At 39.9% G+C, this 26283-nt stretch overlaps 1 protein-coding gene across 3 annotated transcripts in view; it reads right to left on the bottom strand.

The window, feature by feature from the left end:
* Window positions 1–26283, bottom strand: part of VPS13A (vacuolar protein sorting 13 homolog A) — a 171713-nt gene that overhangs the window by 87886 nt on the left and 57544 nt on the right. For all 3 annotated transcript variants that reach the window (XM_063455026.1, XM_063455025.1, XM_063455027.1), the window contains exons 17-28: window positions 14579–14721; window positions 14130–14331; window positions 12329–12443; window positions 11696–11832; window positions 9080–9212; window positions 8177–8294; window positions 5687–5819; window positions 4881–4962; window positions 3020–3198; window positions 984–1140; window positions 805–884; window positions 656–715 (exon numbers count right to left, since the gene is read on the bottom strand). In XM_063455026.1, the coding sequence (XP_063311096.1) occupies window positions 656–715; window positions 805–884; window positions 984–1140; window positions 3020–3198; window positions 4881–4962; window positions 5687–5819; window positions 8177–8294; window positions 9080–9212; window positions 11696–11832; window positions 12329–12443; window positions 14130–14331; window positions 14579–14721 (1539 nt within the window). The remainder of the gene's footprint in view (window positions 1–655; window positions 716–804; window positions 885–983; window positions 1141–3019; window positions 3199–4880; window positions 4963–5686; window positions 5820–8176; window positions 8295–9079; window positions 9213–11695; window positions 11833–12328; window positions 12444–14129; window positions 14332–14578; window positions 14722–26283) is intronic.

Raw genomic sequence — 26283 nt, forward strand, 5'->3', positions numbered from 1 at the left:
ACACTAAAACTGGGCTGTAATTAGCCAGGCTGCATACAGCATATACATGATCATAAACAAATGAGTCACACTCTGTGCAAGGTACATGGATTTACTAAAAAAATAACATTAGTAGATGTCAAATGCAGATTCAGAATAAATTTCCAATGAAGAGGATGCAATTAGTGGGGGAAAAGACAAATTAATCAATATAGTTAAATTCATCCTAGTTATTAATTGTGTAAATGCACACTATGAAGTACAATAATGCAAAAGTTGACCATCCAATTTTAATTATTAAGCTTCATTATCATATCTTTCGCTTGTTTAAATCCCAGCAGGATCCACTCAATCTTTCAACTTTCTAAAGTCGATAATGTGGGTATTAAGTTTAGTAACCAATCAAATATACCGTGTAGGGCATGCTTGAAATATGGCAGTGTTAAGTGTTGGTAAAACACTCTGATATTAATATATCTATTTACATACTGCAGTACATGTTGAATAATCTTCATTAGAAGCATGGCAATTTAGAGAAAGATCTACAAATCCCAATAAATCCTACATTATTTATTCACATTTTTATTAGAACACATATTTATTAAATAAATTAACTGATGTTGCCAGTACAGGTTTTGAAGTAAATGATGAAATGTTTAAAGCTACACACACATACCTTTATCAGTTGCTCAACATTTTTATAGGTGGTCTTAAATTCTGGCCCGTTCATGTCAGCCTGTGTGAAACACAAACAAGTTAATTTAGAAAGCAAATGTAATAATACAAAACAGAAATGCTCCTAAATGGGTTTAAATGTTCACCAACCTTTACATATTCCAAGGTCAACAGATCATCTGTTGTGTTATCCAGTGTAGTAATTAGGTGAACTGTTTTTGCTTCATCATCTTTGAGAAAATAAAATAAAAAAAGTGAATATTAAAGTTCATAAAAGTATTTATTGTATGTAAATTGATGTGATTATTAAAAAGTATCTTAAATCTTACCTTTGTACTGTGGGCACTTTAAAGATATCTCTCGAAGAAAGGCATTAGCAGACATATCGAATGTTCTTACATTAAGCTCAGTCCCCAGCCCCAAAATATCCATCTGTAGAACAGTTTCTTCAACATGTTCAGTCAGACTACACAACTCAAGGATCACCTATCATTCCAAATGAACAAATAAAAGGAAAAGAAGGGGGGGGGGGGGGGGGGGAGATTGTTTTAGAGCTGGAAAGAAGTTTAAAGCTTAGTGTCAAAACAAAAAAGGAACCCTTGAATGTTCTTCCCTGTCATTCAATAATGCTGTTCACAAGAATTATTTTTATTTTTATTTAAAGGACCACTCCACTTTGCACAAAAAAATAAAATAAAATAAATAGAAAATAAATAAATGAATTACAATTTAGTAGATATACCTACAATGAATACATAGATGCATTTTTTATGTATGTATTCATTGGTGTTATATCTTGAAAGAGCTTGCAAAAGTTCTTATGAACTGTAAGCCTTTGCAAGCCCTCCCCCTTCTCATTGCAAAGCCTCTGACTCAGTGTGCGCATGTCTTTGGCTTTGTGTGTGAAGAGTGTCCTCTTTTTTCATTCTGCAAAAAGTGCAGATTTCAATAGAAATTTACACTTTTATAAATTAATCTGGTTACACCCCTTTGGCTTTTAAGCAGACACTATGTAATGTTACTTCCTGGTTGGATTTAGCTTAGTGGAGCTAAATTCAAGAGGCAGCAATCGCTTAGAGCACCTGCCTTGCAAAGACTTCTCATTGAGCTGCATTGGGAAGTCTGTGATTGGACAGCTACAGAAAGCCTGGGCGGGATTAGAAGGGGGGAAATTGCAAAGGCAGCAGACAAGAGAAACACAAGTTTTGCAAGATAGTTTTAGTTATATCCCAATGAAAAAAAATAAAATAAATAAATGCATGCAAGTTTCATTTGGGGTATATCTATTAAAGTGATTTGCATTTATTTTGTATTTGTGGAGTGAAGTGTCCATTTAAGGTTTACCATGGACAATAACACTGGTTAATGCATCTTTCAGAGAGGGGCAACATAACTTAAAATGTTAGTCTAAGCATCAGAAGCACTTTCCATGAATGCAAAGTACATGATGCTTTGAACAATTTGAGAAAAAAAAAAATATATATATATATATATATATCACACGAGGGGCCTCAGTGGATATATCAATAATCACTTTCATGCAAAGGTTGTGACCCATGTCAGCCATAAACGTGGCAATAATGGCAAGGTAGTAAAACGATATGGTATGAGTTAAAGAACAGGCCATATGAACAAAAGCAGGACTGGTACAAAAAGTGAATTTCAAATTTAAGACATACAGCTAGGTATCAGAAAACAAACATGATAAAACTCCTCAACTACTGTTGTGCATCACCTGCACATCTCAAGTTGGACTTTGGAAAGACTTCCTCGGGCACAGAAACTGGAGATATCTTGTTTCCACAACTACCTCAGAGTTAACAGCTTGACATTCAAATGAGCAAAGACAGGCATTGTGCTTCAGCGTTCACTCTGCATTTCTCTAGGTACCCATAGCAATGTCTTTTTAACACAACTTTATTTAAAACCAAATCCTGGGCTATGGTCCAAAAGGATCAGTGACCAGAAACCAGCCATACACTGCACAGTTTCAACCTTTTTGGGTGTCATCAGCATGGTGCTGGTTATGGTCTGGAAGTTGAGCATATATCTAGGTACCAGAAAGACGGTGGCGAGACTAAATACAAATAAACTCCCTACACAGCAAACAGAGACATTACTGTTGTGCATTATCTGCATTCTCCCAGTCAGTTATGCTTCCAGTGCGGCTACTTTGACTTTACATTTGAAATTCACTTTGAGTTCCCGACAATTCTCTCTTTAATAAATAACCCTTTTACAGGGCCAAAGGGGTAAAATCAAGAAATACACTGCTTAATGTTCACTAAAAACACGTGTAAGAGATTCTCCATGGATGCTTTATAAACAAATGACTGTAAATTATGTCTTATTTTGGGGCTGGTACCTCTGGTATCTCAAATCTCATCTGAAATTCTGTCATGTTTTTCAAAGTCTCCTGCTTTGTTAGTTTTTTTCTTCTCATGCTATCAGATCTCGCCAGCGAACGGTTTGAGAAGTCAAACATTGCCATTTCTTCAACGGGACTGGTAGGCGCATCATAAAATTCCTCTTCAGACTCTAAATCTGAAAGCATAAAATTTTACATTTGCTTTGATAGGATAAGAAATTGTTCTAATGCAGAAAACAAGCACATAAGAAAGAGATATAAAGCAAAGATTTCTATAAAGTTAAAGTTTAAGAACAAAATAACTCTGAAAGGGTAAGGGTATGTGAAATTCTCTTTGCTATTACAACAGGGCAGGAGTAAGGTCTGAACCAGTGGAGCCCAAACCAGTCCTCACGCAGTCAGCAGCAGAACACAATGTAAGGCTTTCCTAGTTTTATTCCAGTGGGAATGGTGATATAACCTGGAGCGTTCTGACAGCATTAGGACTGGTTTGGGAACCATGGGCCTATACTATTTCAAAATTTATAAATATTCACAACAAACCACGGATGTATGTATGGCAAAATCATCTAGAAATTCAATTTATACATTCCCTTTGTATCAAAACCACCAGAAAATGTGCACTGTGCCCCTCTAATAAGCAACGCTAAGATTACAGTTTTATGGGGAGGGGTTAGTTTATTTCAGTCTAGAAAAAGAGTATCTGGACAGAGTATTTCTGTTGTGTTATGTCCATATAGGTTCCCAAATACTGCGGTAAGGGTCATAGATAAAGATAGAGCATTGGTTATCCCACTGTACTGTTTACACCTGATGAAGATTTCCCAGTATAAACATGCTGTTTGATCCTGTATCTATGTACATCTCTAGTATTGAGCCTCTTCAATCAAGGTAACGAGACTCCTATAGCCTTAATATTTTCTTTGTATCATGTAGGGATGGACAATTTAAATCTTATATGATTATTCAAATCATCCGAAGAGGGAAGCTCATAAAAACAGTGACCTTGTGTTGTATATGGTACACTGACAAAACTGTCATTTCATTGCTGCTCTAGTGACACCAAACAACAATTAGAACAATAGGACTCTCAATTACAAGCATGAAACCACAGATTGTGAGCTTGTGCCAGATTAGCGGACAAATTATTCCAAATCATATTTTTTTAGTCCAGCAGCCTATTCCAGTCACTGCTGCTTGATTACCATGGAGAGTGCTTAAAGGACCACTATAGTGCCAGGAAAACACTTGTGCCCCCACCCTCAGGATCCACCTCCCGCTGGGCTCTGGGGAGAGTAAAGGGTTAAAACTTACCTTTATTCCAGCACCGGGCGGGGAGCTCTCCTCCTCCTCTCCGCCTCCGATCCTCCCTTTCGGCTGAATGCGCGCGCGCATTCAGCCGGTCTCATAGGAAAGCATTTACAATGCTTTCCTATGGACGCTTGCGTGCTCTCACTGTGATTTTCACAGTGAGAATCACCCAAGCATCTCTAGCGGCTGTCAGTGAGACAGCCACTAGAGGATTTGGAGGCTGGATTAACCCTATTATAAACATAGCAGTTTCTCTGAAACTGCTATGTTTATAAAAAAAAGGGTTAATCCTAGAGGGACCTGGCACCCAGACCACTTCATTAAGCTGAAGTGGTCTGGGTGCCTAGAGTGGTCCTTTAAGTAAGCCATAGTCTCAAAAGTGGAGCTTTTTTAATTTAATTTAATGCATGTGCTGGAATTCCACTGTATACCAAATAATCACAAGGGCCTTTGTCATGACTTGAGACTTACCATAACTAATTTTAAAGAAAAACATAGCTAAAAGATAACCGTTCTACTATTAATACCAACGGGCAAATTGTTTTACCAGGCTCCATAATGGAAGGACAGTCCATCAAAGCAGGCCGTCTTTGAAGAAGTGGAGGATTGCTCAATGGTGATTTTTCCGCCTTAAAAGGACAATTGAATGTTAATGTGAAAAGTAATTATATGGCATATATTTTACAAATACACACACACAGTATCCTGAAAACAAATATACTAAAAGATTAGTATTAGTTGTTAAAAATATCTCAAGTTTATTAAACACAAAAGGAAGAGACTGCAAGACTTTGCTGCAACAGTGAAATACTTTACTGCAAACTCTAAATTTTAGCAAATAAGGTCAGATTGCTAGAAATAGAGGCTAAAATAGCAAAGCTGTAGTTTGAGAATTTATACAAATAAGCTAGATTAGCCTCAGTATTGCCATTCAGATTTAACTGGCTTCATTTCTGTGAATTCATAAAAAGTCCTTCAAATATAGTTCTTATATTTATTCAAGAGGAATGGGGATCTGTGCTAAGAAATTAACGCAGGTGCATTGATACAACCTGCAATTTAAATATAAGCTGTTGCGTACAGCAAGCTCTCTTATTCAATAGAATGCTGGTAAATGACAGGGCAAAACACTAAAACAGGTAAGTTGGTTCTGAAGCTTGTGTTATCATTTTAATAAAAGCAATCTTTTCTATAAAGTAAAACGTTTTTTGTTTTTCTATGTTACATAACTAAACCATTTCCTCCAAATTCCTTTTTAAGTTGTTACACTTATATTTATAAAAAATTTAGTGTGGAAGCGTGAAAGTGTGGATGTGAAGTAGCATACAAGATTTCAGACAAACAATACTAAACTTTTTTAGGAGAAGATTGTGGTGCAGGGGGGCTTTCTGGTTTGGGAATGCTATCAATGAGTTCCAAGACGCCTCTCAGTTTTTGGTCAGAAATTCGTAGGCACAGTAAAGGTAGCTGTCCAAATAATTTAAATCTGTTGAAAAAAAATAAAGAAAAACAAAAAACAAATGCAAGATCATGAAAAAGGTTGGTGTGTGAAAACCCGTAATTTATGCCCGTATGTGAGGCTGTACTAGTCACTAGGACCTAGTTAATCAAAGGTAATCAGAAAATTTAGAAGCTATGCAATAAAAAAAAGTACCAGGAACCTTATCATCCTTAAAAAATGATAAACAACCTAGAATTCTAGAGATCCAGTAAAATTCACCGTACCTAGCTCTTTAGTTGATAAACAAGAGTCCATATGAGTTTTCACAGGTTGGACAATGGAAAAATAAATAAAATAAACACCTTGTGTTAATAGCGTGAAAAGAAAATTATGGAATAAACAAAATGTTTAGGTGTATACTTAATATTCCAAAGATGAATTTACACAGATTCAAAATTGCCGTACTGTACATGGTACATGACCAAGAGTCGTGCCAGGCTCTGTATAAAAAGCCAGGGTGCCACTACTGGCTATAGAATGTCCTCACGGCAATAAGGTACAGGACTCCAGATATAGTCAGAAAGAGAATTTGTTGAAACACATGATAAATACAATACAATCACTGAGTAATAGATAAAAATGCAGTATTCATCATATTATGATAGGTCCATGGACATCTCTCAATGTATACAATTACACCTTTTGACCTGCAATTAACATCTTATTCAATTAACATCTTATTCAAGATAGGCAGTACTTAAAAACCTACTGACAATAATTTAAAGAGGGACTCTAAGCACTATAACCATATACGCTTACTGCAGTGGTAAAGTCTTTCTAGATTTTGCCAAACTTTTTTTTAAACCTGACAAAATATGGTTAAGCTGAAGAAATCCTCTTCTGCATTATCTGTACTAATTGAATGCACTGATATGGTGTGAGAGCTTTGGGTAGATTAGCCATAGTGGCTATAGTGCGTAGAATGTCCTTTAACCCCTTAAGGACACATGACGTGCCTGACATGTCATGATTCCCTTTTATTCCAGAAGTTTGGTCCTTAAGGGGTTAAACCAGTGCTGTTCATCACTGATAATGTCTAAATTGCAGGGGCTTCAGGAACATGCATAAGCAAAAAAGAACTCAGACAACACAGCCTTCCTGAAATAGCAGGAAAAAATGGAAAGGTATCCCTTATGCACCCAGTCTGGGTTTAGAAAGTATGCTCTGTAGATTGCATAAAACTATATTATGGAGAAACCTTTTAATTGTTCTACCTGGAACCAGTACTCATCAGGCACCATTCAAAATAATAATGATCACTTAGTAGAGCATTCGTCTACAGAATCTATATCTTACTGTTGGACATTTGTCTCTGGACTATAGTATACCTTAAATTATTTTAAATGATCTCTTCCCTTACATATACTACTGTCCTTTTTAGCTTTCTGTTTATTTTTTTTGCCAGTTACCATACAGCGATTTTTATCACTGCATTTACCCTAGAAAACCCTATAATCATTACCCACCCACCCCCCAAAAAAAAAATTAATGTTCATTTGAAAATGAAAAAAAAATGCTGATTGTGCTTGCTATCATTACCAACCTAATATCATATTAAAGGTAAATCGTGGGGATTATCAGTCATAGCCTACTGCGCATGCATGACAACCACTACGCTGAGCCAATTAGCATCTCCTGGTAGAGATAAATTATACTAATGCATATTGATTATTATCTGGTGTCAGTTAAGGAAACATTGCAGGTCTGTAAGGAGGAAGCACAACTGTTGGCTGTCTTGAGTGACAGACGCTAGAGACATTTTTAGAGCTCAATGTAAAAAACACTTTTCCACAGAAAAGACTGCGTTTACCAATGACAGCCTGTAGTGACACATTATTTATACCAAAAGCACTACTCTAGTGGTTCTGAAGCTTAAAGTGTCCCTTTAATTAACTGCTGCACAGGTAAGAATGTTTTGTGCAAGCTTGATTTTGGATGATATATGTAATACCAAATGAATATTTAAATCACGTAAGTAGAATACATAAGATGCATTCTCTGAGACCCAATTATTTCTGAATATATAGTGACGTTTCTGTGAATAAGCACTTTGGCTTTAGATTAAGATATGTTGCACAAATGCAAAACTAGTGAGCATGGGGTTTTGTTTTTCTTACCCTTTTTATTCATATTTTGCTATTCAATATCCACTATAAATAATGTGCTACTTTAACCACTTAAGGACCAAACTTCTGGAATAAAAAGGAATCATGACATGTCACACATGTCATGTGTCCTTAAGGGGTTAATGGAAAGGAATATCTGGATATGCAAATAAAAGGTTATGGTCAAAAGCAGTTAAACTGATTAGTTATCTTAGAACCTTAATTAGAAAACCATACTTAGGCATCCTGGCATCAGTCACCACCATGGCTCTGTTGAAATCCACGTTCAGATCCATTGGTTCTAAAATATGCTGTGAGGAATGTTTCAATTTGCGAGCTTCTTTCCAATTTTCATCTAAATAGTAATAATGAATATCTCAAATTAACAAAAAAAATCAGCACAGCAGTGAAAACAAACAAAACATATTTTCGTATTAAAATGAAACTATGACCAATGGCTATGTAAATGACCAGGCGTTATCAATGCAGGCAGAAATACATTTCCCGAGCTACCCAAACTGCAAATACATACTATCTTTACATTATATGTCCTGTTATTTCAAGTAAAAGAATTACACAGAAAAAGGGACACTCCCGAAATGCATCAGGTACCAACCCACTGTACAATGAGGACTAATATGTAAACAACCTCCATTGGCACAGAACACTCAATACTGTTTCAATTATATGTTTGCAAATGATAAATAAAAAAAAGTTAAAATGCATTTGAAAAATGTTAAAAATAATTAACAGTGCAGATAATAAAAAGAATAATATTCATGAACAGGGCCTGAGTGAGTGACTATGGCATTAATAATCAACATACGCTTACTTAAACAGCAGAACAAACAACTACAGTAGTTTGTCGGTGGATATATTTGACATGAGTTGAACAAAATTAAAACATAAATATCTTTTACACAATGTTTAAAAACAAAACATTGCCAATAGATTTATTATTTATTTTATGGTAATTGCAAATGAATGTCCTGAATCTTCTGCCTTTAGACAGAAACCCCTGTATAAACCCTTTAACCAGTATCATTGTCTATTTTTTAGCACAAATTTGAATAGAACACAGTAAGCAAAGTTAGTGCAAACACAACTCACACAAAAGCAATCAAATCTGTAAATACTCACGGAGTTTGCTGTAAAGAAGTTGCATGCTGCTGAGTTGCACGTCAAAACTGTCATATGCCCGTGACATAATATCCTCTATGCTGTGCTGACCTATTTTCAGTTGAGGAAGGTTAGACCGACTTTTGCTGGACATCTGAAAAACAATGTGATAAAATAATTTCACTTTGGTACTAAAACAAACCTTTTAATCATATATAAATCCTCTGCTGCATTATCTGTTCCAATTGAATGCAATGATAAGGGGTAAGAGCTTTAGGTAGATTAGCAATAGTGCTTAGAACATCATTTGAAGCAGTGAAGTTCATCACTGATAATGTCTAAATTGCAGGGGCTTCAGGAACACGAATTAACAGAAAAAAAAAAAAAAAAAAATCAGAAAATTAAAGAAATTCAAATTAGTAAAAGAAAAAAAATAAATGAACCAATAAAGGTTTCTTCTTAGATGCGAGAGTAATAAGTAGAAAAATGTAAATAGAACTTAACTTTTATTGTATTATAAGATTAAAAGTTGAAATGGAATAAAATGTAATATGCTGAATAAGTCCTCCCTGTATTGTAGAGTCCCTATTATTGAGGCAAAATATCACATTGGAATAGTAAGAATGTAACACATATTTGCATATATATATATATATATATATACACATACACACACACACACACACAGGATATCCTTGCACTCACGCTCATGAACTGACATGTCTGATCCTGATGAAAGTTCCAGGAGGAACTGAAACGTTGATCTTTTAATGGATTTTCAATAAAATGTAAGTTTTAACCTTCTAAAGACCGAGAGTGCTGATCACTGTTTACCAGAAGAATATATATATACACACATACACATATACACACACATAGTGACAGTCACTCAGAGGGCCTCTAAAATGCATTCTGGGTCAATGCTGTAGATCATCTCAGCCAATCCAATGCTCTGCGTGGAGGCGCTGAACGTTCCCCATAGAAATGCATTGATTCAATTCATCGCTATGAGGATATGCTGATTGGCGCAGCATGGTGTTTTGACACACATGCACAACAGCCTCCCAATGCTTTCCTATTGGAAAGCATTGGATTGGCTGAGATGATCAAGATTGATGATCAGTCATGGAGGCAGGGCCATTGCATAGAGAACAGCACAGCGTGGGGGAAAAAGGCAAGTAAAAACCCCATTCCTTTGTGATTGGAGGGGTACCGTTCACCTAAACATAAACATACACACACTCACTCACTGACTGACAAATGAATGCACTCACTGACAGACACACACTCACTGACAGACAGACAGACAGACACACTCACTGAAAGACACACACACACACACACACATTAATGTGACCACCCAGCTTCCCTACCTTTTGGGAGAGCTTGAGCGGTTCGACTTTCCATGTGGTCCAGTGGGGCTTCAGTCATCTCTCTACTCTGCTCCATAAAATGCTGCTAAGTGATGCCGGGAGCCGGAATATCATTCCGGCTCCTGGCATCACTAGAAGGTGCGCGAGGAGCAGAACAGGGAGGTTATAGCTCCCTTGCGCGCCTGCCCTTTTGGCTCAATCTTCCAGGAGACTCCCTCAGCTGGCCGGCCGGCCGGCCGACCGCCTGCATGCACAGCAAAGCTCTCCCTCAGCAGCCCGACAGACTGCATGTTCATGCTCTTCCTGAGCTGACCGGCCAACCGCACATAAGCCCATGCTCTTTATAAGCCTGCCGCCTGCACTCATAGGCAGCCAACCACCTCGGAGGCTAAATGGGCCAGCAGATCCCAGGCGCCAGGACAAAAATCCTAGTAGCCATGGCGGCCTGGCGCCTGGGATTTGTCAAGCCCTGGTGTAGAGTTTATCCCTCTATGTTCCATTTTTTTTTTTTTTTTTTTTTTTAAGTGCAGATTTCAATATAAATGGGCACTTTTATAAATTAATGCAAAAACACCGCCCTGGCTGACAATCCAATTGAGAAGTCTATGACCAAAATTGTAAAGCTTTTCAACTAATATTGCTGAATATTCTGCAGATTATTAGTTATAACAATCAACAACTCAATAAACAAGAAAATAATAAAGGTTTTATTTGCTTTAATAAGCAATGTAACAGCCCTTCTATTGCCTGTCCACATCACATCATTGGTACAGGATAGAATATAGAACTGCGTTCTCCCACGTCTCCTGTCCTCCTCTCCCAGCTTTCCAAAATATGTGGAAGAAGTTGCAATCTGAGCACAGGATGTCTCTACCGCAAACGGCCTGATTTGTAAGATGTGGGTAGGATCTGCATTCTGTAACATAAGCCATCTACTGTGTGTCCCGCTTAAACACGTATGACATGACGGAAAGATGACAGTGGTAGCAGGAGACATGTCTTCTTTCCCAACTAGTTACATTACAGACCAAGGTGCAGCTCCTATCCATGCCTGCCCAACTTCCACACCTTTCATATGGCAAACTGTGTGGGATATTGTGCAATGAGTTGCAATGATGTCCCATCTGCCAGCAAAAGTTTTTATTTTCAACATGTTATTGCAAAAACTTCTCTTGTTTACCAGTGGGTTGTCGGTTTGTACTTTCTCATTAACATATAACAGCTTGAAAAATACATATTTACAATTCCTAAACACAATACTCACCTTTAAGCTACCAAGATCTAGAATGAGTAAGTTTGACTCTGGTTCATAAAAGCCATTTTGTGGTATAAGGATATATGAAGCCATGAGGTTAATTTTCAAGTCAAGGACTTTTTGTGTTTCAATAACGTACAGTAAACCTACAAGAAAAATATACTGGTAAGAGCTCATGTACTTACACTTTTAAGTACATATTTTTTATATATACCAACTATCAGGAGTTTAAATTATTGTAATATACATGTTAAAATGGATGTATTGTATATTTCCTTAGCAAATTTGAAACATTCTGGTTAAATCTCTATGTACTGTATAAACCTTCTCTATACTGTAACACTTGTTTTTTTACTTCAGTATGTTTGCGTTCGCAAACTGATTAAATAAAAACCTTACCTTGCTAAAATGCAATAAATATTCTTAAGTTTTGTCAATTATAGAATGAGGCAATTAATGAATGAATGATCTGGATACTAAAGCAAATGACTCTTAATACTATAAGCAAATGCCCTGCTTTATTCTCCTTTTTATACAGTTCTGTAACAGTTCATGCAAAATACTGCAGTGGAAAAACAACATTATTTATTATAATTACTAGTAAAACAAGACCCCCTCCCCCCAATAGTTGATATAGTTCACCTGTTGATGTTTTGTCCCTGAACTCTTCCAATTTTGTCAACGTTGCAGAGGTCAGCTGTTCCAGATGGACATTTTGAGGAGGCCGGAAGAAATCTGCTAAACTGTTGATTGTTTTCTAAAGTACATAGAAAGGAAAATATGTATTTTATATATTTACGCACATGCATTCATCAATAAGCCACTAGTATCAAGCATATATCAATTCATTTTGTATGGCAAGAGTCAGCTTATGGCTGTAAGAGCACTTTGGAAAATGTAGTCCACAACTTCTGGAGTACTGAAGGTTGCCTACCCTGGTATAAGACATCTGCTGTTCCATGTCAAAAGTGCAATCAGCAATGGCTGCACAATGGTAATTTGAAACCAATCTCCTTTTGTCACGTAGCACATTTTAAGCATCACCGCTATTGTACATAGTTACATAGGTTGGAAAAAAGACTTGCATCCATCAAAATGATAGCTATGTTTAAACACCATTACAATAAGTGTCATGCCCATTCAACTGGCATTATAGCACTATGTTTCTCCACATTTTAGCCCGTATTTATCATAGTAAAAAATGTAATAATCTGAGTTGAAATTCTCTGGTTGGTTTCCATGGCGATTGTCCTAAACCAAAATGGCTATTCTAGGTAAATAAAAAAAAAAGACTAAATGTTGAGTCTTTCTATGGGTTTCCATGGTGATTTGTCCTCATATAGCTTTTTGCCCCAGAAGAACACCTGTTTTTGCCTTGATATAGCTCCTGCTTTGTTTTCCCTTCAGCTCTAAATATCCTTATATATACACATCTTTATTTCAATACTTTGTTGGTGCAGGTCTTTTTGTATGTGAGTTAGAGTCGTGAAGGCTGCATAATGCAGGTGTTACTGTAACTGTGATATGGCTCCTAAGTGCTCCTATTACGGAAGCATAAAAGGTATGTTTTAATAGATAACCTACTTTAGATTTCTATGATGGTCACACCTGTTTCTTTAATATTTGCTGTGACATTATTTGATAATGCCACTCCCACAGGGCACTGGAAAACATCACTAAACCTAAGATGAAGCTGAATTGCAGAATATGGGCAGATGAGTTAAACAAAAGTAAGGACGCAGTGTGTGTGACCAAAGGCATGCAAACAGCCGCCCTGTGGAGGGATGCCGAGCAATTGCAGTACTCTTTTATAAAGACATGGATGTAGAATGATTGTCAGATAATCCAGAAATCAGCATTTAAAATTCTTACTCTAAATAAAGATGTATTCAACTGCAGGAGTTAGTACACTGTACAACTCAATATTTACACAACATTTAAGCTCAAATGTGACTTTGTCATCAGAAAATAGTCTGTGCACCCTCAAATGGCATTTTAAACAAAGTTTAAAATGTGCATTGATCATTTTGTTAGTCTGTTCAATAGTGGCTTTTGTTGTTTTTTGATAAAATAATATTGATTTATATTTCAAACAGTAAACACTGCTCACAGTATGATCACACTTTAAAAAAATAACGGTGCAGAATGAAAAGCTACTCTGCAAGCCACAGCATTGGACTGGTTGCAAACATCACGTGTTCTCTTCAGCCTTGTCTCCAGCGTTAATTAAAAGAAGCAGATCGTCAAGTGGTAATTTCAGATAAAAGTATTGTAGCTTGCTTAGATGAAAATGAACTTAATCTTTTTGCATTATTGTTTTAAACTGATCTTTTGAAATATATACTGTGACATGGTCTTCTTCATATATTTTTACATGATATGAACACTTGAATGTGCCTGTAGAAAAATAAAAAATATTGGTTTAATTTAACATGGCACTCACTGCATCATATATTATTTCTAGTGGCTGAGACTCCACCCGTAGTCTTTGGTCAGCGAGTTCGTCCAATGGATTGGTTTCAAACATAAGGCTTAAAAGTGTGACGTTATTCTCCATTACAATGTTCCGGGATGACAGAAGGCATGGTACAGACTTTTCTTGCCGTGTGCCAGTAGCTTCAAATGTGCCAATCTCAACTTCCAGTCTGCGGTTAGAAAACAGAAGTATGAAGCAGAATACATTGAACAGCACTGTGTATCAGATCAGTAGCCAAGTCCATACGGTACCCCAGCCATGGCAACTGAACAATTGTCTGTGCTACATTGTTCCTTCTGATATGTTTGCACTAAAGGAACTATGGTAGTGAAGCTGCAACACTAGATGTCATGAAAGTACAATACATTTAGTCCCCCGCCAAAAAAATATTTAATGGGTTTATTTCTTAAACTTACTTAAGTGCTTGTGCTCCTGGTCGTTGTTTTAGTATTGTGCTCAAATCTGTAATGGCTAAATTGATCAGTTCAGGTTTCCCCTTATCTTCTCGTAACTGAACCGACATGCTTAGCAGTTTGACACATACAATCATGGCCTCATACTAAAAAATAAACCAAACATAAATTGCATTAGAAACACACAGGATAACATGGATCACCAGATAATAATTAGTATGTGGATCAGCTATGGCAGTTACTCTACTAGATAGAAACTATAAACCTTTGATGACATGCCAAGACAGTCTTATACTTAACCACACAAGTATTTAACATGTCTTTGATATATTACCATCTAAGTCTTCTGTAGACTATTTATGCAACGTATACTCCCTCAGTGAACTAATATTTCTTCAACTTCCACAAAAGAAAAATTATTTGGGTGTTTATTTGCTGGAAGATTACAATGCATTAAAGGGACACCATAGTCACCAAAACAACTAACTTAATGAAGCTGTTTTGGTGTATAGATCATACCCCTGCAGTCCCACTGCTCAATTCTATGCCATTGAGGAGTTAAATTACTTTTGTTTCTGTCCATGCAGCCCTAGTTACTCATCCCCTTGCAGTGACTGACACATCTTGCTTGTAAGAAAAATGGTTTACTTTTAAGATGTTCATTCATTTTAGAAGTTTTTATCTCCTGCTCTGTAAATGTTACTCACACATATGGCTCCTGCAATGTCTAGCAAGCTATTAACAGAGCAAGAGATAAGAAATTCTAAATTAAACAGAATTTGCAGTAAAGGAAGTGTAAACATTAGCTCTCACTTTAAAGGAAGTGTTTAGGAAGGCTGAGTACATCACATGCAGTGATTTAACTCCTAAATGGTAGAGAATTGAGCTGTAAGATTGCAGGGTCATGCTCTATACTTTAAAACTGCTTCATTAAGCTAAAGTTGTTTTGGTGACTATAGTATCCCTTTAACCAGTATCACCAATGTCTTATGCAGAAATCTATCTACAGTTTTAAAAGGTACATCTGATACCGGAGAAACTGACGGAAGCCAAGCACAGAGAGATGGACACAGGTTTCTTCAGGAAGGAAGAGATTCTTTATTGGATCACCGATCGGGACTCAGAGGGACTAGCGTCACCAAAATACAGCAAAGTCTGAGTACTGAATACATAGAGTACATTCCTTATATAGCACTGTAGCTCCTCCCACAATTAACTACACCCACACATACCCTTAACCTATTTAATAAATAGAGTCTAAACTCATCCATCCGGTCTAACCACGTGGCTCATCTGATACAAAGGAGAGGGACGCGTAATTCCAGTTCTTACATTCCTGCACCTGGTCAGTACAGTGATGACAGTATCTTAGCTACGTGTTATTAACTAACTGATACTACAAACACATATACATACATATGCCTTGTGGCAATCTTAGCCTGCTAAACTTGTATTTTACTGGAATTACATCACATTCCCCCCTTTGATGCCTCTGATATTTCACAATTACTTGAGGCATCACTTAACCTTGGTTTGCATATACCTCAGGTTACCATGAACCAGACCAGACTTATCTTATGATGTGAATCTTTTAACACTCATCTTCCTGCATTGGTTCTCCTTGATCTAGAGCCTTATACTTATATATCGCCATTATCTGTGCAGCAGCCTTCCTCTCTGCTATACTTCCTATCAGGCTTTGCACAGACCTAACTACTAAGGGTATAAGACACGGTAGGAGTAGACACAACAGTAAAATCAGTAGGACTCCACCTACCACTGCCTTAAGCCCTCCAAACCACTCATACCAGCTACCAAACCAACTACTTGGATTGTACCCTTTCCATACCTGAGTAGGCACATGCACTAGTTTAACCATATGGCTAGTAAGCTCAGCTATTGCTTGCCCTTCGTCATCTATTTGAAGACAGCAATTGCTCAGGTTAAACTTCCCACATACACCTCCCTCTACTGCCAAAAGGTAATCCAAGGCTAATCTATTTTGGTACACTGCTGTCCTCATCCTGGTATTATGCTTTGCTAGAAGATTGAGCGCTTGTGATGTTTCATTAGTGATAATCTCAACCACCGCCTGTAACCTTATAATACGGTTGAGCATATAAATAGGGGTTCTATAACCAAAGGTACCATCCTCAGCCCACGTGGCTGGCCCATAATAATCTATGATACGCTGGGGAGGCCATTCATTATCTTCCCAGGTGCCTATCTCTAAGGGTCCCCTTTTCTTCCTATGATTCACATCATACACTTTAACACCTAAAGTCTCACCTGTTTCAATCGGTAACAAGAAGAAGGATGGTTTGAGCATACCCAACACACATGCCCCTTCCCAGTCCTGTGGCAACTCCGAATAGGCTTTCTTACCACAGATCCAGTACAAATTTGCTGGGGCTCTCCAGGTAGATGTGATGGATAAATCAAACCACACATCCTTTAAACTGGCATATCTAGCAAACGGGTTAGATGGTTCTGAGACATTTGAAGCCGACCACCAAGTTGTATTCTTTGTATCATCATCATAAGCTTTTTGCCCTAGACAAGTTAATTCTCCTACAGAAGTATTATACATTATTCCTTTCCTTGCTATGCAAACATAACCTATGATGGAGGTCTTTAATCTCCACTCAGATTTACCTCTAACACTCAAATGATAATCGGCTTGTGTAGATATTAGTTGGTCAACTGCCTCAGAACCGGACATTACCTCCTTTGCTTCCCAAGGCCATTGGTCTCCCATGTTAGTACCTCCACACACATAGCAGTTGGTAACATTAAGACTACCGGCAATACTTTCAGCTAGGTCAATGAACAGGTTTTTAGCGTTATGGGGGATCTTATTATCTATACTCATCTCTTCATAAAAGGAATGGTATACTTGATGAGTCTGGGAGGATACCGTATCAGTCTCTATTCCTATAAACAATAATGTCCCAGGATCTAAACCCGTCCCGTATATCTGAAACCCAAATAAATTTCCATACTTATCTAGGAACTTGTCGGGGTTATTAATAAGTATATGGACTGGGTTGCATTCCATAGACTTACAATAAGGGCTAGTCGGCAACTTAGTCACTATCATGTCTTTATCTACTGTCTGTCCCCAAGTCGCCCACCCCACACAAGACCAATATGGACAAAAGTTATAGTCTTTATTTGGGCATCTAGGACTCACATATTTATTTTTACTACTGGGACAAATATATTTATCATTAGACCCATACGTCCTCTCCCATCTAAGATCCCCACATACATTCCACGGTTTTCTACCACTTGATATCGCCTTACATGCATCAAATAGCAGAACACCCGAAGAATATACGGATTCTAACACCGTCTTATTAATTAGGGTCCCCTGAGGATCTCCATTCCTGAGAGTCAACCAAATTGTACGAGGTTGATACTCTGGACTGAAGCACTTAGGTTCTCCTACTCCTAAATGGCACACACTATAGTCTATATTTAGGTATCTACATCTTGATACCTCTCCTTTACATTCGTATTGTGAATGCCAAATTAGGGTTTGGGAAATATGGTTACCTGTTCTCGTAGTCTTAATGCATACCTCACAGCTAGGAGTGTCGGTACCTCTACCTTCCTGAATATAAAAACACATATAAATAAACACAATCAAAAGCACATCTTTCGCCGTCATCCTCAGTCTTCGTCCGTGCGATGGAACCTCAGCTTCCAGGATGTGAGGGCTGCAGGGAATGGAGTTCTGCTCGTCTTCACAGGTGTCCCTTCGAGACTTTCCTGGCTTATACACTATGTGATGGTAAGCGGACAGGCTTTATTATGGCCTTCTCACTCACACCTGTAACAATAAAATTTGTAATCCACAATAATTCCTCGTTACTCCGACTGAGTAGTGCGTTTCAACCGGATCTTGCAGGGATTCTCTGGATCTGCTGTAATTTGCCAAGAATCGACTGCTGCTGGTTTAACCCTGGAGTGATGTATCCACGGAGTTACTTCGGCTACTTTTATCGCTGTAGGGGTAGACAAAAGAACAACATAAGGACCTCTCCACTTGGGCCCTAACGGTACATTATTCCACTCTTTAATCCACACTTGGTCTCCTGGATGATAACTATGAACAGGGGGATAAATATTCACAGGTAATCTATCTTGTACCCATTTCTGTACCTCCTCCATAGTCTTACCCAACTCTACAACCTGCTGCCGGGTAATTCCTTCTCCCAACTGACTCAAGTCCCCCCTTAAGTTACCAAGTACGGGAGGTGGTCGCCCATACATGATTTCAAAAGGAGAGAGGCCCATCCTTCTGGTAGGGGTACTGCGGATTCGCAATAAAGCTATGGGTAAGAGAACGTTCCACTTAAGTTGGGTTTCCTGACACATTTTAGCCAACTGGTTCTTTATAGTTCTATTCATTCTCTCTACCTTACCAGAACTCTGGGGTCTATATGCAGTATGAAGCCTCCACTTTATACCAAGCATATGAGTCAGTTGTTGTAGGCACTGATGAACAAAAGCTGGACCATTGTCCGATCCTATAGAACAGGGTAGTCCATATCGGGGTATTATTTCTCGTAGCAGGAATCTCACAACTTCTCCTGCTTTCTCTGTACGAGTAGGACATGCTTCTACCCAACCTGAATAGGTGCACACAATTACCAACAGGTAACGATGTCCACCCGATTTAGGCATTACTGTAAAGTCTATTTGTAGATCGGACATGGGGAGTCCCCCCATAAACTGGACTCCTGGTGGCTTTACTGGTCCTTGTCTTGCATTATTCTTAGCACACGTTACACATCTGCGTACAATGGCCTGAGTCAAGTTGGACAATCTTGGTATGTAGAAATGTTTCCTGAGAGATTCTTCAGTACTGTCTCTCCCAGAATGTGTCCCGTTGTGATAATTTTGGACAATTTCTACCGCTAGTGATGCTGGTATGACTATTCTTCCATCTTCTAGCTGATACCACTTGTTCTCCAAATACTTTCCCGGTTCAGTCTTTAACCACTCCTCTTCTTGAGCTGTATAAACTGGAGTCCATTGGGACAGTGGAGTTGGTATAAGAGCAGCTATATGCCCCACATACTCCTGTCTTCCTGATTCAGCAGCACGCTTAGCTGCACTATCTGCCATCCGATTTCCCTTGGTTACATCACCATCTCCTCTCAGATGCGCTCGACAATGTATGATACCGACTTCTTTCGGCTCCCACACTGCTTCCAATAGTTGTAGGATTTCAGCTGCGTACTTGATTTCTTTGCCTTCTGAATTCAGTAGTCCTCTTTCTTTATACAAAGCTCCGTGGGCATGAGTGGTTAAAAACGCATACTTGGAGTCCGTATAGATATTTACTCTTAAACCTTCAGCCAATTGTAACGCTCGTGTTAGTGCTATTAATTCTGCCTTTTGTGCTGATGTTCCTTTCGCCAGTGGCCGAGCTTCTATCACCTTGTCTATTGTTGTCACTGCATATCCTGCATAGCGGATCCCTTCTTTCACATAACTACTGCCGTCGGTGTAATATTGAACATCGGGGTTCTGGATGGGAAAATCACGAAGATCTGGTCTACTTGAAAATACTTCATCCATTACTTCCAAACAATCATGTTGACTTTCAGTAGGTTGCGGCAAAAGGGTAGCTGGATTTAAGGTGTTTACAGTCTCTAAATGCACTCTTGGGTTTTCACACAACATTGCTTGATACTTGGTCATACGGCTGTTACTAAACCAATGATTTCCTTTGTAATCCAACAACGTCTGTACTGCATGTGGGACTCGTACATAAAGTTCTTGACCCAGAGTGAGTTTATCGGCTTCAGCTACTAGCAGGGCGGCTGCAGCTACGGCTCTTAGACAAGGTGGAAGTCCGCTGGCCACTGCATCCAGTTGCTTAGACATGTAGGCAACAGGTCTTTGCCATGATCCCAAGTACTGTGTCAATACTCCCACAGCCATTCTTCTTTGCTCGTGTACATATAAGTAGAATGGTCGTGTGTGATCAGGTAGACCTAATGCTGGGGCACTCATCAAAGCCTTCTTCACATCTTCAAATGCCGTTTGCTGTTCTTGGGTCCATAAGAAGGGGTCGTGCTCTGTACCTTTGATGGCTGCGTACAGAGGTTTTGCCAGTATCGCATAGCTGGGAATCCATATCCTACAGAAGCCTGCTGCCCCCAAGAATTCTCGCACTTGTCTTCTATTCTTGGGTATTGGTATTTGGCAGACAGCTTCTTTTCTCTCTGGCCCCATAATCCTTTGACCTTCAGAGATATGGAATCCCAGATACTTGACAGTTGGCAAACACAACTGAGCCTTCTTCCTGGACACCTTGTATCCTGCCTTCCAGAGAATGTGTAGTAGATCGTGCGTTGCTTGCTGACAGATTTCTTTTGTAACTGCTGCTATCAACAAGTCATCTACATATTGTAACAATACACACTCTCCTGGGATGGACTCGAAATCCAATAGATCTTGACTTAGGGCTGAACCAAATAGGGTAGGTGAATTTTTAAACCCTTGGGGCAGTCTTGTCCAAGTCATTTGGCGTTTTGAGCCCGTTACAGCGTTCTCCCATTGGAAAGCGAAAATACATTGGCTTTCTGCGGCAATTCGGAGGCAAAAGAAGGCATCTTTGAGATCTAAGACTGTGAAGTAAGTAGCCCCGCCCGGAATTAAAGCAAGCAGGTTATATGGATTGGGTACAACTGGATGTATGCTAACAACCGCATCATTGACTGCTCTTAAGTCCTGCACAGGTCGATACTCATCTGTACCGGGCTTTTGAACAGGCAGCAATGGGGTGTTCCAGGGGGAAGTACAGAATTTTAGGATACCATACCGTATGAACTTATCCAGATAGGATTGGATGTTCTTCTTAGCCTTCTGCGGAATGTGATATTGTCTTAGGCTCACTGGATAAACCCCATGTTTCGTTCAATTTTTATTGGTGGAATATTGCGGGCCAGTCCTGGTGGGTTGTTCTCTGCCCAAACTCCTGGTATGTTGAATAAGGATTCATCACTCCTAGGGTTTTGGCTAGTCAACACTGTATAAAGTCGCCACTCTTCTTCCTTTGGTACGGATAAAGTCATAATACCTGAAGGTCCATTAAACTTTAAGGATGTTGTTCCATTTGGTAGGAACGTAATCTGCGCTTGTAATTTTGATAGCATATCACGTCCCAGCAATTGGACTGGACATTCAGGCATATAAAGGAATTGGTGTTTTACTACGTGGCCTCCCAATGTACAGAGTCGACTTTTAAGAACCGGTTTTTCAGCACTTCTTCCAGTTGCTCCTATCACAGTAATAGTCCTTCCAGATGGAGGAGCAACTAGATTAGTCACCACTGAATGTTCAGCACCAGTGTCGATCATGAACGCACTCCTTTTCCCCCCTATTGATACATCGACCATAGGCTCCGCTCGACCAAGGGGGATGGAGCCCGGTCGGTATCAATAGTCCTCCATGACAGTGTCAGCCAATCCTACAAAGTCCCTACCTTCTCTATCGCGGGACCTTTGCGCTGCTGGAATATACCTGTCTTCCCTAACACTTCCTCTGTTCCCATTACTCCCTCTATAACCATTACTCCCTCCGGGGCCTCCTCTACCTCTCGCTCTACCTCTAAAGTTTCCGTAGCCTGCCCTGGGTTGGTCTCTCTCGTACTGCTCTCTTTGCGGACATTCGTTCCTCCAATGCCCTTCTTCCTTGCAATACGCGCATTGATCCCTACTCAAAGGCTCCCTACTCCATCTATTATTGCCTCTATCTGGGCCCCGTTTATCTACGCCTGCGATCGCTACCGCTAGCATATCAGCCTTTTTACGCATCTTGCGCTCTTCCTCTTTCTTACTTTCTGTATCCCTGTTCATATAGACCTTATTTGCTACCTCCATTAGTTGGGTGATGGACATACCTGCAAACCCTTCTAACTTTTGTAGCTTGCGCTTAATATCTCCGTATGCTTGGCTGACAAAGGCGGAGTTAACCATTCGGGAATTGTCTGCGTCTTCCGGATTAAAGGGGGTATACAAGCGGTATGCCTCCAATAATCGGTCATAAAAGACACTGGGCGCTTCATCGCTTTTCTGGATCACCTCAACTGTCTTCGACATGTTAATGGCTTTCTTTCCTCCGGCTTTCATGCCAGCAATTATAGCGTCTCTATAGGCTCTGAGTTGAACCATATCAGCACCATTTACGTTCCAATCGGGATCGGTGTTGGGATAGTGTGTCGCGGCCCATGCTGCTGGATTGGCTTGGTTCAAAGCACGGGCTCTATCCTCTAATGCTTTAATGGCTGCTTGATTTATTCTTGTCCTTTCCTCATTGTTAAATAAAGTCATTAGTAACTGCTGGCAATCAGCCCATGTCGGATTATGCGTCTGTACTATTGAGGTGAACAGATCAGTCATAGCTTGTGGTTTCTCAGTATACGAGGAATTATGGGTCTTCCAGTTTAAAAGATCGGTTGTGGTAAATGGGACATATACGAAGACTGGGTCAGCGTGTGCCATTTGACCTGCGGCATCGATATAAGCTGACCCGGGATTCAGACGAAGAGGCATCTGATAGTGCTTTAATTGTTGGGCACCAGTCAACTGTCGGGTTTGGATGGGGCTACGTAGAGAGGCGTCAGTCATGGGTTCCGGTCGGGGAGAGATAGGGTATGGGGATGTGGGAGGTCGGTTTTGGGAAAAGGTCGTAAATAGAACACTTCGGGCCGAGCTAGATGAAGCTTGACCGGAAGTCTGAAGTGGCGCCAAATCAGGATATTCGTTTCTAATGGGGGTGGATTCTGGTTCCGGAAGGGGAGATTTAGTACGAGGGGGGGTGGATCCTGTACTGGAGGAGGAAGCGGAAGTGGATGAGGGTAATGAGGGGAGGGGTGCAGGACTTCCTGCGTTTGCGTCACTTCTTCTTAACGGAAAGTAAGGGGGCGGCAAAGGGATCTCGGACTCAGGGGGCGTGTCCAAAATGGGCCTAACACCAGTCCTAGTGGACGAGCAAGTCCTAGCTACCATGAGGCGACACTGCTCCTCGTGGCATGTCTGGAGCCATTTTGGCGAGTCATTTACGGCCTGTCTCCAACAGTCAATATAAGGAAACTGGCCGTAAAGTTCAGGCCTACCCGATACAGCCACGTGTAAGCGCTGTACCAGAGTTGGATCCAAACTGCCACGTGGCGGCCATGCCGCAACCAAAGTAGGCCACTCCCTAGTACACAAAGTGACCAAACGTACAGGAGACATCTTTACCCCAAAATCACAAACTTTGAATCCCTTTTTAAAATTCTTAACCATACATCCTAAGGGATCCGGAATCGTTGACTGCGACGCACCCATACTTAACAATGGAACGTCGTCGACAACGAATACTATACACGCATACTATTCAACAGTCACACCCGTTTCCTCTGGCAACAGCACCACGTGGTACGGTTACCAAGTGAAACGTACACAATAACAATAAACACTCAGGGAATTCCCGTACACACACAGCTGTTACACCAGTCACTATATAATCAATATTATGCCCTTTGGCGTAACTATACAGTCACCCACGCTATAATTCTCTATATACGAATTACCCGTCTATAACACACCCCAGTAACATCGTCTTTTACAAATAGCGGTTACAGTACGGTTAGCATAGGTCAAAGCACAAGTTAAGGTCACAATACAATTATTAGTGGTTATGGTGTTAAACATGCAATGGACGACAATGATTAGTACTTATTATATAATGTCAGTAAATATACAGGGTTATGGTACCGTGCACTATAATACAGCAACACACTATTAACACTCTCGCTAGACGGCTGAGCTCGCGCTATCTAACAAGATATACACTTTACTAAAACAATCGTTAACACATTTACAATTCCCAACTAAACTATTGGCCAGTACCTTGAATGGACTACCTAAAACTATATACACCCGTTTTGGTTAGCCACACTGCCCAATCACCACATATACATAGCGAGCTAGAGAACCGAATTTACACAGGCGCCTCTTAGTCGCACTATACAACGAGCTAGAGATCCGAATTTACACAGGCGCCTCTTAGTCGTACTATCAAAAGTCTAGTGGGTTCCAAATTTACACGCCTTCCCACTTAGCCCAGATAGGATGAGAACTAGCGAACCGAATTTACACAGGCGCCGCTTAGTCTCCCGGTCCCTCCGACCTAGCGAACGTAATATACACCCTAGAACGCTAGTCTAGACAAGACACCGGTGTCCGGCTAGGGCTATCTTACACCAGGACCCCGCCTGACTAACCAAATCAAACGGTCTGACTAAAGAGCGTTCGATCGAGCGGTGCGCCTTCGCTCCTTCCCTCCGACAGAGGGGGCAGATACAGATTCAAAAACCCCTTTGGGCCTACCGCACAATCGGTATACCCCTAGTGGGTCCTGCCGTCTAAAACAGCAGTTGTCTTACCTCCTCGTTCCTGAACCTGAGTTCACACTCATCGACGGGGACACCCCAGCACTTCTCACGTAGAGGCCGATGATCTCCTGGACAACAGACCAGTGGCGCCGAGACGAAGGGAGGTCCACGCAGAAGTTCAGGGGTGCAGCCGTAGAGAACGTGGGCAAAGATAGACCGTCTCACGCCTCTGCCTCTCAGCTACCGTTGAACGATGAGCTTCCCGGCCAATGCACCAAATGATACCGGAGAAACTGACGGAAGCCAAGCACAGAGAGATGGACACAGGTTTCTTCAGGAAGGAAGAGATTCTTTATTGGATCACCGATCGGGACTCAGAGGGACTAGCGTCACCAAAATACAGCAAAGTCTGAGTACTGAATACATAGAGTACATTCCTTATATAGCACTGTAGCTCCTCCCACAATTAACTACACCCACACATACCCTTAACCTATTTAATAAATAGAGTCTAAACTCATCCATCCGGTCTAACCACGTGGCTCATCTGATACAAAGGAGAGGGACGCGTAATTCCAGTTCTTACATTCCTGCACCTGGTCAGTACAGTGATGACAGTATCTTAGCTACGTGTTATTAACTAACTGATACTACAAACACATATACATACATATGCCTTGTGGCAATCTTAGCCTGCTAAACTTGTATTTTACTGGAATTACATCACACATCAACATAGGCCTTGTATAACCCAAACGTGGTCACTTTTTTTTTTTCTCAAAACTGCCTAAGAAAAAGGATCTCAACTATAGAGGAGTTCAGGATTGTTTGTTCACTGCTTTAGTACAAGACTGTGGCTTCAGTGTCCTTAGCACCCTCATATGTCACCAGAACTGAGTGCTCACAGCATGTATTGGTTGTATTCATAATGGCAGAGAAAGTGTCAAAAAAAAAAAATAATAGAGACGAAGAAAACGGAGAAGATTGCACTAATTGATATTTTCAGCCATGGTGGAAATTGGAGATTTGAGGCTGTTAGGTTGAACCTGTGCCCAACACAGCCCAAGAGTAAACATACACTGACTTCAGGCATTAAATGGGTACTTTACCCATTGTAAACCTATGCCTTCAGGGCATTAAATAGGCTGTCAGAATTTTCTTCAGGTCAGTCTCCTGCAATAAACTATGAGCAGGATGATGATGATGATAAAATGATGATGTCAAAGTATCATATAATTTACATTTGTCAGTCATATCATTCTACATATAATATATATCTTCATACTTGTCAAAATAGACTGCCTCAAAT

This window comes from Pelobates fuscus, chromosome 5, assembly GCF_036172605.1.
Source record: "Pelobates fuscus isolate aPelFus1 chromosome 5, aPelFus1.pri, whole genome shotgun sequence".
Lineage (NCBI taxonomy): Eukaryota > Metazoa > Chordata > Amphibia > Anura > Pelobatidae > Pelobates > Pelobates fuscus.